An 18,081-nucleotide genomic window follows, 5' to 3' on the forward strand; every position below is an offset into this window, starting at 1 on the left:
GGTGTTTTTTGCCTTGAACAACAAGGACTTAAATAGTTGCAGGAGGAACAGCCCCATGAATGTAGGCTGTTCCAGGACTAGCCCTTCATCCTCTGATATATCTTTGTCTAGTTGGCCCTCTGCCTCTGATGGGGAGGAATCCGTGTCATCTGATGAAACCTGCGAGTAATGGTCTTGACCCTCTGCTGTTCCCCAATGTCTTGGACAGGATGAGGTGGTGGCTGAAACACCTGCAGATTCCCCATCAGATACGTGGGTTGGGGTGGTACCTGGAAATCAGGGGGTTTTGCTGTGAACTGCATGGGTTGAGGAAACCCATGTTGGAGATGGCCTGACATCTAAGATCTCATCTGGCAGGTCTGCTGAACCACCGCGGCGATGACGTGTTTGATTGCCTCCGATAGCCAGGTTCACATAGACGGAGGGATGTCTTGAGGGTGGAATTCCTCTGCGCAGAGCCCCGCTGCAGTTGGGGTGAAGGTAGCCTCAGGCGCCGTTCTGAGTCTTTTGCTTTGTTGAGCCTGTAACCCTGTTTGCATGGAAGCAGGGAACCTCGGATCAGCCATGTTGTTGAAAGCTGTTCCTGGGGCCTGAGGGACGAATGCCTCAGGTGCTCTTCTTGAGGACCAAGGTAGGGCTCTCTGGCTGTCACTGCCCGTTAGCGACCGAGAGGTCCAAAGGTGGCGCTGGGAGAGGCTCAGGAGTGACTAGGGTAACTGCTGGGGAGGCTGACTGTCGATTCTTTTCAGCCTCCCAAAGACTCCTCTCCAGATGTTTCTCCAGCGCCTTCTGGTGGCGTTCTCATATTTTTCCACTGCCTTTGAGGGCTTCTTGGAGCGAGAGGAATCCTTGGATTTGTTCCTTGTCATGGTTCTAGTAGATATTCTGGACCAGTGGTTGCCAACCGGTGGGCCACAGCCGACTAATGGTCCACGAGAAAATTTTGGTGGTCCGCAGAGAAATATTCCCCCCAAAGCACCTCCCTAAAGCAATTAATCTAGGCTGTGTGGGAACACAAGGTGGCGCCACCCACATGGCCTGCCTACCCGCTGGCCCCCACCCTTTGGCCAAGCGCAAACCTTACCTTGAGAAGAGCCACATGAGCTGGAACTGGAAGACCAATGGGGGAGAGGGAAATCCACCCGAGGTGGCTGGCTGACATTGGTGGGAAAGTCAGTCCCATAATCCAGAGCTGCAGTAGTCACAGTACTGGCCCTTTGGTCATCCTGGAGCGGCTGCTCCACCACCTAGGTGCACCGGCCTGCCAGGGACTGGAGCAGGTGCACTGGGATGACCAAAGGGCCAGTCTTGTGATTACTGCAGCTCTGGAATATGGGACCAGCCCGTGGTGGGGTTAGAAATCTCTGCCATAGGGGGTGGCACGTATAATGTGCAAATTTGCAGGTAGTGCAAAGTGCAAAAAGCAGTGCAGCCCTTGCCGCCCAGGACGAGGTAATGGTGCTGTTGCAGCAAGAGGGGGCCGGCAGAACAGGCAGTCCGAAGCGGTGATGGAGATGGCTGGAAGATGCGGGAGCTACTTGTATTTATGCAGCATCACCATTCCGCCTTCGCTTGAGCCTGGCTGAAATTTCCTGCACCACTCGCACTTCAGCACTTTGACTCCCAGGGACAGGAGTTTGGCCAAGCTATCTGCAAAATCATCTCTTTCTCGAGAAGCGCTTGCAGAAGCAGTGCAAGAAACTTTGGCTGTGCTCTTGAGAGACAAGAGTGAATCCGGCTGCTTCTCTCTGTGAGTGCTCTTCGAGAGAGACAATTTTGCAGGTAGCTTGGCCAAACTCCTGTCCCTGGGAGTCAAAGTGCAGAAAACTTTGGCTGGGTTCTCAAGAGACGAGAGTGACTCCGGCTGCTTCTCACCACTAACAGATGACCAAGCTATCTGCAAACTGTCGAGCGCTCCTCGAGAGAGACAATTTTGCGGAATGGTGATGCTGCATAAATACAAGTAGCTCCCGCATCTTCCAGCCATCTCCGTCACCGCTTCGGACTGCCTGTTCTGCCGGCCCCCTCTTGCTGCAACAGCACCATTACCTCGTCCTGGCCGGCAAGGGCTGCACTGCTTTTTGCACTTTGCACTACCTGCAAATTTGCACATTATACGTGCCACCCCCTATGGCAGAGATTTCTAACCCCACCACGGGCTGGTCCCATATTCCAGAGCTGCAGTAATCACAAGACTGGCCTTTTGGTCATCCCAGAGCAGCTTGGCCACCTGTTAGCAGAGAGAAGCAGCTGGAGTCATTCTCATCTCTTGAGAGCCCGGCCAAAATTTCCCGTGCCGCTCGCACTTCAGCGCTTTGACTCCCAGGGACAGGAGTTCAGCCAAGATACCTGCAAAATCATCTCTCTCTCTTGAGGAGCGCTCGGGAGAGAAGCAGCCAGAGTCACTCTAGTCTCTCAAGAGCCCGGCTGAAGTTTCATGCGCTGCTTCTGCAAGCACTTCTCAAGAGAGAAAGAGATTTTGCAGATAGCTTGGATAGCTGTCCCTGGGAGTCAAAGTGCTGAAGTGCGAGCAGCGTGGGAAACTTCAGCCTTGCTCGAGTGAAGGCGGAATATTTTCAAATATTTGAGGGGCTGTCACAGATAAGAGAACGACCTATTCTCCAAAGCACCTGAGGACAAGCCAAAAAGTAACAGATAGAAACGTATCAAAGGAGAAGTGGTATTATCGCTTTACATTGTACTACAATATTGATGAATGGTTGAGAGTTAGATATGTCTAGCCTACCGTTTCTTCAACAATACGGCCTCCCCCAATAGGAAGTCCCAGCATGTTTTATAGGTATGAAATGAAATTAAGCCCCTTCCCCCAAATTAAGGCCTATATTAAAACATGTGAAATGGGGGGGAAATGGTGGGGGGGCTTGCCGTTAGGAAGTACTTTTGTTGCACACCTGGATATGGTGCTGCCTGCGTTGACACCGATACAAAGTGCCCCACCAATGCCGAGGTCAACATCCAAGTCGTCGCTGCCCGCCCGCCCGAAGATGCAAGGGGGGGGAATTAAGTCACCCCCGAAAAGACGGCCTAGTCATTTTTTCGAGGCTCAAAAAAAAAAAAGACCCGGCCTTATTATATGAGAAACACGGCATTAAAGAGATTAGGGTGGGCAGGATAGCTGTCTTTCAGCATTAGAGGTATTGTCACAAAGAAGAGGGCACCAGAGAGAAGGTCAAGAAGTAATGGGTGGAAACTTGTCCAAGAGAAGTACAACCTAGAAGTAAGGAAAACTTTTCTGTCAGTGAGAGCAATCAATCCATGGAATAGCTTGCCTTCAACCCTATTCTAGGATTGTGGGGCACTCTATTAGTCGAGGTTTTCAAAAATACAATAGACTGGTTAACCATTTGACTGAGATGGTATAAAATTCCTGCCTTGAGCATGGGGTTGGACTAAGATTTCCGAGGTCACTTCCAACCCTACGATTCTATACTACACCCCACTGGGTCCCTTCTAGGCCTTAGGGCTGATTCCTAACCCACTAGGCCAAACAACCTTCTCACCTTTTGAAAAGCTCCGAGGTCTTCCAGAGCACTGGAGCTGAGTTCCTTCTTTGCATGGCTACATGGCACAGTTCCGAAAGAGCCACCATTTTCTCCTGCCCACAAAATGGCAGCTGCATTCAGGTTACTGCCCAGGGTGGACAAAAATCAATGATTTTTTTAAAAAAATAAAAAAATCAGATTTTTTAAAATTTAAATTGGATATTTTTTATTTTTATCAAATTTATTTTAATAAAATGCTTTTGGAGTAAATATCTGCCTAAAGATATTTTCTATTTAAGATTCATTGATAATTTAGTTTATTCAGCATGAGTTAGTTAGTAGCATGAAGCTGTATATTCTGCAATATTTACATTTTTGGTAAACTCATTCAATGAATCCAAGCTCTGCAAGCTAAATTACCCGGTTGGATAATTTCCAACCTGCCTCCAATCTTCCCTTTTGGGGGAAGGTTGTTGAGAAGGTGGTTGTGCAGCAGCTCCAGAGGTTTCTGGATGAAACAGATTATTTCGACCCCTACCAATCAGGATTCAGGCCTGGATTTGGGACAGAAACAGCATTGGTTGCACTTCTGGATTATTTCTGGAGGGAGCAGGATGGGGGTAGTGCATCCTTCCTTGCTCTACTTGACCTCTCAGCGGCTTTCAATATCATTGAACATGGGATTCTCCTGGGACAGCTTCAGGGGATGGGAGTGGGAGGCCTTGTGCTGTCTTGGTTCACTTCCTTCCTCTGCGGCCGCTCTCAGTCAGTGTTAATAGGAGGGGAGAGATCCAACCCTCGCCCACTGCTTTATGGGGTTCCGCAAGGCTTGGGACTCTCTCCACTCCTGTTCAACATTTATATGAAACCGCTGGGTGAGATCATCCGCCACCATTGCCAATATGCTGATGATACTCTATGTCTCGGCCTGTGGTGAGTTAAATGTTGCTGTGTCCTCCCTCTTGCAATGTCTGGAGGCTGTTAGGGGCTGGATAGGGAGCAACGGGTTGAAACTAAACCCATGCAAGACCGAGTGGCTCTGGGTCTGGGGTTTGTTGGTTCAGGGAGAATTACCACCTTTAGTCTTGGATGGGGTGGCACTACCCCAAACAGACCTTGTGCGTAATCTGGGGGTTCTCCTGGACTCACGACTCTTGTTCAAAGAGCAGGTGGCAGTCATGGCCAAGAGGGCCTTTGCGCATCTGCGGGTTGTGCACCAGTTACGCCCTTTCTTGGATCAGCGTTCCCTACTCACAGTCACTCATGCCCTGGTCACTTCCCATCTTGATTATTGCAACGCGCTCTACATGGGGCTGCCCTTGAAGAGCATCCGGAAGCTCCAATTGGTGCAAAATGCAGCAGCCCGTATGATTTTATGCAGACTCTGATCAGGCATGATATTCCCCTCAGAAAAAAAAATCGGGGCCGGCCAAAAGAGACCCCCCACCGCGCGCCAAGAAATCGCCCGCCCGCCGCCGCGCCCGCCGCGCGCTCCCGACCGCCCTCACACGCGTCCGCCGCTCGCCCGCCCCTCGCACCACTCGCACCGACCGCCCGACCGCCACTCGCACCGACCGCTGCGCGCGCCCACCGCTCGCCCGCCCCTCGCACCGACCGCCGCTCGCACCGACCGCCCGACTGCCGCTCGCCCGCCCCTCGCACCGCCTGCACCGCCCGCCCAGCTGCCGCTCGCCCGCCCACCGCACGCGCCCGCCGCTCGCCCGGGCTCCGCTCGCACCGACCCGCCGCCGCGCGCGCCCACCCACCCGCCCGCACCGACCGCCACGCGCGCCCGCCGCTCGCCGGGCTCCGCTCGCACCGCCCGGGCGATTCCGAAAAAAATAGGAATTCCGATTTTAATCGGAAAAATATCATGCCTGTCTGATGTGCACATATATCACCTCTCCTGCAGGAGCTGCATTGGCTGCCAATTTGCTTCCGGGTGCAATTCAAGGTGCTGGTTGTCACCTTTAAAGCCCTTCATGGCTTGGGTCCAGGTTATCTGAGGAAACATCTCTTGCCAGTGACATCTACCCAACCCATTAGAGCGAGGAGGCAGGGAATGCTGCAGGTCCCACCCCTGAGGGAGATACACCTGGTGAGACCTAGAAGAAGGGCCTTCTCTGTGGTGGCTCCATCTCTCTGGAACATCATTCTCCCAGAGATTAAGAATGGCCCTCTAGTTAATACTATTCCGAAAGAAACCGAAGACCTGGTTTTGCCAGTGGGCCTGGGGAACCCAGAGAGGGAGGGAACCCATCAGATGGCTAGTGTGACTCGCTGTCGCTGGGGTGGGGGGGATGGGAGTTGGTTTTTGTTTTGTTTTTTATTTTCCCAAATTTTGTTGTATTGTACTTTACTAATTTATTTGATTCTTTTTGTTAGTTCTTATTGTTTTTATTTTTTATTTTGTTTTAAATATGATTTTACATTGTGTAAGCCACCTTGAGTTGTCATGGGCGAATAGGCGGCAATATAAATCAAATAAATAAATAAACAGGAAACCTTCATTTTGTATGCAAATAATAATATTAAAGATTCTAACTACCAACAAGAATGAATCCTTATCATTTAAGGAGCACCTGTCATTTCAGATCCATCATGGCAGCGCCTGTTACTGGGCATCCACTCACTTGCTGCCTCCCATGCCCCTCACCTTCTTGTGTCACTGCTGCATCACCAGCCATCCCATTAAAGTGAATGGGACTGCTGGTGAGTCAACAGTGGATCAGAGAAGGAGCCGCTGAGGGACAGAGATGACAGTTGCTCTTTAAAAATTATAATTTAAATCAAGCCTTTTTATTAGTAATTTAAATGATTTAAATCAACGATTTAAATCAAATCCACCCTCTTACCGCCACATAGGCTGAGGACAAACTGCTTCATTTTGCTGCTTTAAATAGCTCTAAACAGTGAGCTCTTTCAGTACTATGGAGACCTCTCTTAAAGCAGCAAAATGAAGCAATTTGTCTGGCCATTTATAAGGCAGCTGCCATTTTGTCCCCACCCACAAATGTCCCCACCCACAAATGGGCGGACAAAATGGCAACCACATGGTTGCTGCCCACCGCAGAGCTCTGCTTCATTATGTTGCCTTAGAGAGGTCTGTATTCAGAAGCTTCTGCAGTACTGTGCAGACCACCCAAGGAAGCAAAATGAAGCTGTTTGCCTTGTGGCCACCATTTTGCCCCACCGACAAATGTCTCTCAACAGAAATAATGTTTTACTCGAATATTTGCTTTAATTTGTTTAATGTTACATGAAGTTAACAAGTTAATTGGTCAAGATTGTCAGTAAATGAGAGACAAGATAGGACTCCACATACATTAAGTTCAAATATATAGCATCAGTATATAACATCCTTGCTTAAAATAATTTTAATCAGTTTTAAAATATTTTATTCATAAAATAAACTCAGAAAAAAACTGGGATATTTCTGAGTAAATGAGCTTCATTTTATGACATTGTATATTGGTTTGAATTACATTATAAATGCCCGTTCTGTGACCACCATATGCCTTCATTCATAGGTGCCTGATCATGGCTGATTTTGCTCTTAATATTCCCTCTAAAGTTTAAAAGGTAACAATTAGAGAAGCAGCATAAATTTATAAAATATTTACTTTGGGAAAGCTCATCAATATTGCTTTATTTTGATGCAAAGATAAAACCTTTTTAGCCATTTGAGATATTTGTTATTTTTATTCCTTTTATATTTTTAAAATATTCTTATATTTATTTTCTCTATCCTATCAATTTTCTAAATGAGAATATCTATACAAGAAAGATCATTCTAATCTCCAATAACACTGTATATTTAATATATTTAAGCTGTTGAAAATCTCTGTTTTTCTTATAACAGACTAACTCAAGTAACCCTCTGAAGTTACTTAGCATAGATAATTAGGTGAATTCCCTTTTATACATTAATAAGTCATGAAGAGCTAATCTGGTCTAGTGGTTAAGGTACTGGCCTATAAATCAGGAGACTATCAGTTCTACTTCCACCAGTTCGGTTACTTCACATCAACTGGGTGACTTTCTTAGCCCAACTCACCTCACAGGGTTGTTGTTTTAAGCAAAACAGGAAGAGGAATAAAGGAATCTTTATTGCCTTGAGTTACTTATAAAGTAATAAAGGTGGGATAAAAGTCTAGAGAAAATACACTTCTGATCCTCAAAAGAAAAATAATTAATGAAATAATTCTACCCTACATATAAGTAACTTTAAATAGAATAACAATGCAATATATCAGGGGTCCCCAACCGCCGGTCCGCAGACCGGTACCGGGCCGCGGAACAAGCCTTACCGGGCCGCTGGTTGCTGGGCGCCGCCATCTTTTTTTTTGGTAAAAAAGCGCTTCTGGTGAGCTTTTCCGGGTAGAAAGCTCACCGGAAGTGCTGTTTCGTCATAAAAGATGGCGGCGCCAGCGCTCGGTGAGCTTTTCCGGGTAGAAAGCCATTTCTACCCGAAAAGCTCACCAGAGCGCTGGCGCCACCATCTTTTATGACGAAACAGCGCTTCGGTGACGCCACCGGAAGCGCCTTTTCGTCATAAAAGATGGCGGCGCCCAGTTGACGCTGTACCGGCGCGGCGCCCAGCTGATGTCGGAACCGGGCCGCGGCGTCGAAAAGGTTGGGGATCCCTGCAATATATGACAATTGTTGAAAGAAATATCCTTCTGGGTTCAGTTCCAAGTGGGGAAAAAGACACTGGAAACATGGACGCTGTTAAGAAAGATGGTTTAATGGTGGACAGCAAGACCACATGGCTTGAAGCTCCAAAGAAGGATGATCACATGCTTCAAGCTGAAGGAAGAGATCAAAAAAAGGGCTGAGGTGCTGAGAGTGCCTGGGTTTTATAACCTTTATTGGGATTTGAATTAGAGTTTGCATTCTGATTGGTTGTCAGACTCCCGTAAGGCCATGCAGGGGCAATACTGTAGGCCAGGGGTCCCCAACCACCAGTCCGTGGACCGGTACGGGTCCGTGGAACAAGTCCTACCGGGCCGCTGGTTTGCTGGGCGCCGCCATCTTTTTTTGATGAAAAAGTGCTTCCAGTGAGCTTTTCCGGGTAGAAATGGCTTTCTACCCGGAAAAGCTCACCGGAAGCGCTGGCGCTGCCATCTTTTTTTGATGAAAAAGTGCTTCCGGTGAGGTCACCGGAAGCACTTTTTCATCAAAAAAGATGGCGGCGCCCAGCTGATGCCGGTACCGGGCTGCGGCGCCCAGCTGATGCCGGTACCAGGCCGCGGCATAAAAAAGGTTGGGGATCACTGCTGTAGGCTGTCCTGAGTTCCAGGCTAGGTTGAGCCTTGCTGGATGATGATGCACTGAAAAGGGCTTTTGGCAATTGCTTTACCTGGAGATCTTTGTTATTTAAAGCAGTGATCCCCAACCTTTTTACACCGCTGCCCGGTACCGGCATCAGCTGGGCGCCGCCATCTTTTTGATGAAAAAGTGCTTCCGGTGACCTCACGGAAGCACTTTTCATCAAAGATGGCGGCCTCACGCTCGGTGAGCTTTTCCGGTAGAAAGCCATTTCTACCCGGAAAAGCTCACGAAGCGCTGGCGCCGCCATCTTTTTGATGAAAAAGTGCTTCCGGTGAGCTTTCTACCTGGAAAAGCTCACGGAAGCGTTGGTGCCGCCATCTTTTTTTATGAAAACGTGCTTCCGGTGAGCTTTCTACCTGGAAAAGCTCACCGGAAGCATTGGTGCCGCCATCTTTTTTTTGATGAAAACGTGCTTCCAGTGAGCTTTCTACCCGGAAAAGCTCACCGGAAGCACTTTTTCATCAAAAAAAGATGGCGGCGCCCAGCAAGCCAGCGGCCCAGTAGGACTTGTTCCACGGACCGGTACCGGTCCGCGGACCGGTGGTTGGGGACCCCTGATTTAAAGTATTCTGGCCCAAGCCTTAATGGCCCACCCATTAACAAAGGTGGGGGTGAGTTTCTGCTTCTGAGGTGAGTTTTTGCTTCTGAGTTTCTACTCTTTTTAGGGGAAATATCTGCCTTTTTAATATTTCCTAGGCTATTTAAATTTTCTAGGAGAGGTGTGGGTGCTAACTTCCTACAATGGCTACCACAAGAGGGATCAGTAGCTTGAGATGACGACTATGGCTAACTGTGGGGAAAAATACTATACTCCACTTATGACCATAGTTAAGCCTAAATTATGGTTGTAATTCAACTTGGTTAAATAGGTCATCCAGGGGTGGGATCCGACCACTGTAACTACCGGTTCGGTGATTTATGATTTGTGCATGCATGCACATGTGTTTGCTTGCTGCCTGGACAGCTGAACAGTGCTGCGCGGGTGCACAGAGATTGAAAAAAGCACTTTTTTCCTGCTTTTTCAACCACAGCTGTGCCTGGTTGAAAAACCAGGAAATAAAGGTCAGGTAAGAGTTCTATGTCTGCTGCTCTTCAGAGCTACCGATTTTACAGAATCAGACAGAACTAGTAGAATCCCACCCCGGGTCATCACATGAACACACCCATTTAACAACCTTTTTGTAGTAATTAAGAAATGTTATGGTAGTTAACCAAACCAACTCTACCTGTAGAAAGTCAGCACCCACCCCTCTCCTAGAAGAATGGAATATTTTGAGAAATATTAAAAAGACAGAATATTATATTTCCCTGGATGAGAAATGGAGAAACATGCTCTTGGAAAATAGCCCCCACCTTTCTTAATAGCCCTCAGCAGATGTCAGCACTTAGGAGATAGATAACTCTATTCATAAGCAAATACCCTCACCCAAGATCCAACAATGGTAGGATTAACCCACCAATACACAGAGTTTACTACATTGCACAATCTCCTGAAGACATTGCATCATCCTCAGCAACTTCAACCAAACTTAGCTCAGACAAACTCCTGGGATTTGTACATGGTCCCATGGGAGTTTAACAACAGCCAACAGAATACATGTTCTTGCAGAGGAACGGGAACCTCAAGAGCCAAGCCCAAGAGAAGGTATAAAAACCCTTCGCTTTAAACTCCATGGTCAGCTGCACCAGAACCATCCATGTGCTTCTTTCCAATCAGCCTCCATTTTGTCTTCAGGGCCTTTCTCCTGGCTTGGAACAGAACCAGATGGATATTTCTTCCTACATACCCAATGGGCATTTTTTGCAGGAAACCAGAAGTGAATTCCAGTATTTATGCAAAAGGCCATAAATGTGAGTTGGGTGCCAAGCACCCAAAATGCAATCCCATGCAGATAGTACACAAGTCCAGGTTAATAAGATTTTTAAATTGTTATTCTAAGACTAATGCACCATCTGCACACAAAAGAAAAGAAGGTAATGCTTTTTCTACTCATGCAACTTTTAAGGAAGGGCCTTAAAAACGTATCTTCTGTTTACATAGTAACAAAAATAATTCATAAACAAATTAGTCACTGGAAAGTTTCTGCAAGCGGCAAAGTACTAAAAAAGTGGGACTACAAAGAACGTTAATACACTAGGAGATATTTTGCAAAAGAGAAACTTAAAACGTTACATGAAAAATCACTTCAATTTTCATTATTTATAACATCAGCTGCTCAATTACCGATGAAAATATAACATGAGAACCGGACCAAAATTTCCAGGAAACAATGAAGCGGCATCTTCTGAACAAGATAAGGGTAGAAGGAGTACGAAGGTCGCTTCTAGCACCATCCTACCATTTACCCGAAAAGACAGGCGGCGGGGACTCTTCGGACAGCCGCTTCCCTGTAACCTGTCAATGAAGCTGGGAAGGGACGGGAGAGTCCCATCCGCCAAAAAACATCACCCCACCTCGCTATTCCCAAGTCACGCATGACAACCCACTCGGAAACCTCTGTTCGAGACCGCCACTTTTGGTATCTCTGTGAACTTCTTGCTCAGCTAACGCAACTAGCGTAACCGGAACGTTCACGAAATACGATACGTTTTGGCAAAGGAAGTTATTCACAGAGAGCGATTACACTAAGGCCACCTCTAATGGTGGCTGCTTCCGAAATCATCGCTTGAGACAAGCGTGACGTTCTCAGAGGGCATTTCCGCAAACTCCGTCGGCTACTATAAGCCGGCCGATCAAAAAACTCGGTCGGCATTTTGCCCTCTCTGACTTCCCTTCGTTAGAACGATCGCTCGACTTACCGGCCGACGAAATTCTCGAGGACCGAGCTCTTCCCCGCGCTTTGACCACCCACCACGGCGATTTGTGGCAGGTCGAGGTGGCAGCTTTGTCCAATAGAGCTGAAAGCATCCTGTAGCTTGTTAACCAGCGGAATCAACTCTTCCATTCCTCGGTTGCCCATAGCAACGACCTGGGGGGGTAAATCCCCCCACACTCCACCGCTTCCTTTAACAGCCCCAGGTAACAACCCACAAACTTCCCCTTTGGATTCTTCTCATCCGGCCTCAGCGACGCCCGTTTGCTCTTCGGCCCGCCCTAAATCTGTCAATCGCTATTACTATTGCTTATAGAAACTGTCGTTTCCCGTTCAAAGCCAATAGTAAAGGAGAATTTAGCAGGCTCCCATAATGATAGGTTGACATTTATCTATTATGTCTGTTTCCAGTCAGCATTCTAATAGGACAAATTATGTGTCATTCGACAGACTCTTGGTTCAAACAGCCAATAGCTTTAAGAGCACAATGTATAGTATAATGCTGCCTTAGTATAAACCTGCCCTCCCCCTTTGGCCTCTTTATGTGCTTTTTTAAATTTGGTAAGCGACCTATCCATTTATTTACAACAACGAATCATCAAAACAAGAGATCACCCCACCCTTCAAGTTATTTTCGCTCTTTATTGGACAGTATTTCTATCCCATGAAGGAAATGGTCAATCACTTCAGTCCAATTTACTTTTCACAGAGTATTTAGCTGAAAGGGCTTGTGATGCATTCTGTTTTATTGCACTTAAATTACATATTATTGCCATTTGATTTGCTACTAAACTTCATTTCCTCATGGGAAGCATAGGTTGATTGCACTAAGCAAGACCATGCTAGCAGTTTTGGTCGCCAGTATTCTAAAAAGATATTGAAACTTTATAAAGAGTGTAGAGAAGGACAACAAACAAGATTAGGGGACTGGAGGCTAAATTACGGGAACTCCATGGATATGTGTAATGAAGAGAAAGACTGGGGTAATGTAGCAGCCTTCCAATATTTGAGGGACTGTCAGAGGAGGGAGTCAAATTTTTCTTCAGAAGGCAAGAAAAGCATCAGATGAAAACTTAACAAAGAGAGATCCATTTCTCCAATTAAGGAGAAATTTTCTGACAATGAGAAGCACTCAGTGCTTTCAGAAGTTGTTGGGGGCCCATCACTGGGCACTTTTAAGAAGAGATTGGACAGCTATTTGTCTGAAATGGTATAAGGTCTCCTGCTTGAGCAGGGGGTGGACCAGAAGACGTCCAAATTCATTCCAACTTATTCTGATTAATATTAAAATCTTGTACACACATATCTTTAGGAACCTGGCAACTTTTGTTAAGGTGTTTGGGGTTTTTTCCCCTCCCTGCTTTAGGGTAAACCATTGTACTGTAGGAAGTTATGACCCACCCCTCTCCTAGAAAATTGAAATAGCCTAGGAAATATTAAAAAGGCAGAATATTTCCTCTAAAAAAGAGTAGAAACTCAGAAGCAAAAACTCACCTCAGAAGCAGAAACTCACCCCCACCTTCGTTAATGGGTGGGCCATTAAGGCCTGGGCCAGAATACTTTAAATAACAAAGATCTCCAGGTAAAGCAATTGCCAAAAGCCCTTTTCAGTGCATCATCATCCAGCAAGGCTCAACCAAGTCTGGAACTCAGGAAAGCCTACAGAGTTGCCCTTCATGGGAGTCTGACAACCAATCAGAATACAAGCTCAAATTCAAATCCCAACAGAGGGTATAAAGGCACTCTCAGCATCTCAGTCTTTTTTTGATCTCCTTCCTTTTCACTCTGGAACTCCAGGCCATGTGGTCCTGATATTAAACCTTCCAAACAGCCTCCATGTTTCCAGTGTCTTTTTCCCCACTTGGAACTGAACCCAGAAGGATATTTCTTCCAACAGTGCCAATGGATACTGTTTTATACAATAAATTTTGAGAAAAAATGTTCAGTTATCCATCCTGTCATCTGACTTTATAATAGGATACCCCTCCAATAATGAAGATAACTGTAATTACCAAAGATAGTTTCATTAGATACGTCCTAGAAGTAGGGGATTACAGTAAACTCAAAACAATTTCTCCTTATCAAACTGATTCTAGTTAGAATAAAAGTCCTATGGTTATCCAATAGCCAAGCCATTTTGGGAAGCCCCCACCCACTCCTAGAAGAATGAAATATTTTGAGAAATATTAAAAAGGCAGAATATTATATTTCCCCAAAGGGAGAAATGGAGAGACATCTTTTTAGAGGCAGAAAGCAGCACTCACTTTTTCTTAATAGCCCACAGCAGATGTCAACACTTAAGAGATAAAGAGCTTATTGAAAGAGGAAGACAAGCATCTAGATCGCTCTATTCATAAGGAAAGCAAATACTGCAGGCAGAAATCTGTTCAAGACAGGATATTTTGAAATTCCCTGCAGCAAAGTCTGAACAAAGGCAGAATGGTAGGATTAGAAGCAGCCCCTCACCCAAGATGCAACACAGAACGAAAGCCATTAAGCCACAATAGGAATTGCCCAACGCCCTTTTGAACACAAGCCCCTTCATTGTACCATCCCAGAACAGCCCAAACTTCAAACCTGGGAGCTCAGATAAACAATAAGCCAGAGGTTGACCAAATTAGCTCAGACAAGCACCTAGGATTTGTATTTCCTCTTTTGTCTATAGAGCCAGCTATGATCCTTACATAACCCCTACATGACCCTATTGGAATCCGACAACAGCCAAAATAATACATGTTCTTGCACAGGAACAAAGCCAAAAGAAGATATTAAACACCTCCCCCCTGTTCATCATTAAATCACTTTTCCAATCAGCCTCCATGTTTCCATTGTCTTTCTCCCAGCTTGGAACTAAACCAGATGGATATCTCTTCCAACACCAAAAATGACTTTCTAGATTAAAAACAGCCTTGACCACTGATGATATTACCTATTTTGAGTAATGAAATGTCTGCAAGAAAATAACCAAGCTCAGAGAGCAACAAGGACCCCTCAAAACCAGCCTTTTAAATTGTATCTAGAAGCCAGTTGGGATCTAGGGCAGGGCTGGACGCACAGGTTTAATATGCTCCCAATGTACACTTACCATGTGAGACTCTCCATTCTGGAACATGTAGCTTCCAAGTGGTCTTAAAGGACACTTTTTACAAAATATGCAATGAGAAATAAACTACCAAGAGAAGTCCATATAAGATTTACTAAGAAAGCAATTAAAACGCAAATATTACAGATTGCAAGAGAGAAAACATTGAAATACAAAGACAAGGAAATTGTGGTTCTGAAACAAGTACCAAGAAGAGTGAGAGAAATGAGAAGAGAATATCAATTTCTGACTAAAATATTACTCAAGAAAGGTGTTAATTACAGATGGCTGATACCAGAAGGTCTCATGTTTACATGGCAAGAACAAAGACACAGAATAGATTCAATTGAGAAAGCAGAACTATTTTATGTTGAATATTTTAGAGGGAAAGAGGAAGAGGCAGGAAGAAAAGAGTCATTAATTGAATTCTAAGAGGAATGTCTAGTAGTGACTGAAAAAGAAGAAGGTGCAGTAGGCGGCAATGTGGAACCTAGAGAATGAAAACTGAGATCTACTAGAGCAGCAAACCCTTCTTATAAAGTATAAATATGGAAGAGAAAAAATTGATTACAAGTAATATAAATGGACTTAATTCAGCTATTAAAAGAAGGAAAACATTTCATAAATTAGATAAATTAAAATTTGATATAATCTGCCTACAAGAAGAACATATTAAAAAGCAACACAAACAAATATTGATACAGCCAAAATTAGGGAAAATATTTACTGCATTGACACGAACTAAGAAAAGAGGAATGGTTTTATATATTAGAGACACAATTCCAGTGGAACAAATCTATACAGATGATGATGGAAGAATCTTGATGGTGGAAATAATGGACAATAATATGAAAATACTTTTAATAGCAATTTACGCTCCAAATGATAACCAAGAAGAATTATATAGAAAATTACACATGAAAATAATTGAATTGGACTATGTTAATATTTGCATGATGGGAGACTTCAATGGAATAGTAGATGAGAAATTGGGCTACAAAACACAGAAAACAATAAAGCAAAGTAGAAAGAATCTTCAAAAATCCTTTTTTAAAATGACAGACGAAATAAATTTAAAAGATGTGAGGAGAGAAAGAAATGCTAAAAATAGACAATATACTTTTTACTCAAATAGACACTCATCATGGTCTAGAATAGATATGATATGGATGTCAACAGAATTGATTTTTAATATACAGGAAATTGATATAGAAACAAGTACTTGGGCAGACCACAATCCAATGATAATTAAATGAAAAGGACAAAGGAGAAGATCTAGATGGACCTTAAACAATACTATATTAAAAGAGAAGGATTTTGTACAGAAAATGGAGAAAGAATTGGATTTCTTCTTTAAAGAAAACAGAAAAGAGGACACATCAATGCAGAATCTTTGGGATACAATGAAGGCTTACGCCAGAGGCTTGATAATAGACTATACAAGGAAAAGAAATACTAAGAAAAGACAAGCTTTTAAAACATTAGAGGATGATTACAAGAGATTACAAGAGTTACAGAAACTTCCACAAAAAAAGGACATTAAAATAAAAATGGACACAATTAAACATAAATTAGAGGTGCTAAAGAGAACTACTTTGACGATGCAAATAAACCAGGTAGATGGTTAGCATACAAATTGAAAAAAGAGAGAGAATCAGGAAAAATAATGCAACTAATACACAATCAAGGGCAAATTTGCTATGGAAATAGAGAGAAGAAAAAAATTATACAAGATTACTATGGAAAACTGTATGAACAAGAGAACATAGAGGAGGAAAGAGTTAAACAATACCTGCAGAAAGCGAATTTACCCCAGATACCTAAAGATACTGAAATGATGCTAGAAGGGAATATAACTATGATGGAGTTAACTGAAGCACTTAAAAAACAAAATATTGGAAAGGTACCAGGTCTGGATGGACTGCCAGCGGAATTTTATAAGACATTACAGGAATTGTTGAATCTTCCATTGTTAGAAGTTATGAATGAAATCATGCTAAAGATGAGGATACCCAAATCGTGGTCAGAAGCATGTGTCACACTTGTGCCAAAGGAGGACGCCGACCCACAACAAATTAAGAATTATAGACCTATCTCCCTGCTAAATTCAGACTATAAAATCTTCGCTTCAATATTGGCAGAAAGACTTAAAAATATTTAAATAACTTTATTCATCCTGATCAAAATGGGTTTCTGCCAAAGAGACAAATTAAAGATAACATGAGAATAATTCTGGACACTCTGGAATACTATGAGGCACATCCTGAAAAACAAATGGCTTTGATATTTTTAGATGCACAGAAAGCCTTTGACAATGTGAATTGGCAATTTATGTTATTACAGATGGAGCAGATGGGCTTTGGTAAGAAATTTATTCAAGCCATTGAAGCTATATATCATAAACAAACAGCAAAGGTAATGATAAATGGAGAACTGACAAACTCTATTGACATAAGGAAAGGGACAAGACAAGGTTGTCTACTGTCATCTCTGTTTGTGTTAACATTAGAAGTGTTAAATAGAAATATTAGAGAAGCAAGAGATATAAAGGGAATGAAAATTAAAAAGGAAGAATATAAATTGCAAGCATTTGCAAATGATCTGGTTTTTATTTTAGAGGACCCACTAGAAATAGCACTTAAATTGGTAGAAAAGATAGAGGAATATGAAAATAAATAAAGATAAAACAAAGATTTTGACAAAGAATATGTTAGCAATACAAAAGGAAGAATTGGTGGAAGTTTTGAAGATCCAGGGCAGAAATAAGGTTAAGTATTTGGGGATACATTTGACAGCAAGATGCAGTACACTTAAAGAGAATAATTATCATAAACTCAAACAACAAATTGTGACAGATTTGGCAAATGGGAAAATTTACAACTATCACTAATAGGGAGAATATCAACAATTAAGATGAATATATTACCTAGAATTTTATATTTGTTCCATACAATTCCAATTAGGTTAGGGAAAGATTATTTTGAAGATTTAAATAAAATAGTGTTGAAGTATATTTGGCAGGGAAAGAAAGCGAGAATAAAATTAAAACTGTTGCAAGATGCTAGAACAAGGGGGGGATTTGGCCTGCCTAATTGGGAGTTATATTATCAGACGACAAACTTGATGTGGATTAAGGAATGGATAACACTAAGAAATACTAGATTATTGACATTGGAAGGACATGATTTGTTGTTGGGATGGCACGCCTTCTTATGGTACAAGGGAACTAAAACACAGGGGTATTTCAGAAGACATGATATACGAGAGGCTTTGTTATTAAACTGGGAGAAAATTAAAAGGCAACATTACTTAAAAATTCCAGTCTGGTTATCAACTATTAAAGTATTTT

At 43.6% G+C, this 18,081-nt stretch overlaps 1 protein-coding gene across 14 annotated transcripts in view; it reads right to left on the reverse strand.

Annotated features, from left to right (window-relative positions):
- Positions 1 to 11,888, reverse strand: part of DNM2 (dynamin 2) — a 176,922-nt gene extending 165,034 nt beyond the window's left edge. For all 14 annotated transcript variants that reach the window (XM_026688807.2, XM_026688802.2, XM_087945295.1 and 11 more), the window contains exon 1: positions 11,637 to 11,888. In XM_026688807.2, coding sequence (XP_026544592.1) covers positions 11,637 to 11,797 — 161 coding nt within the window. In that variant the 5' untranslated portion in view covers positions 11,798 to 11,888. The remainder of the gene's footprint in view (positions 1 to 11,636) is intronic.
- Between the last annotated feature and the right edge of the window lie 6,193 nt (positions 11,889 to 18,081).

The sequence above is a fragment of the Notechis scutatus genome, chromosome Z (genome assembly GCF_049901735.1).
Source record: "Notechis scutatus isolate UNSWTSFEM ecotype Mainland chromosome Z, rNotScu1.2, whole genome shotgun sequence".
Classification (NCBI taxonomy): domain Eukaryota; kingdom Metazoa; phylum Chordata; class Lepidosauria; order Squamata; family Elapidae; genus Notechis; species Notechis scutatus.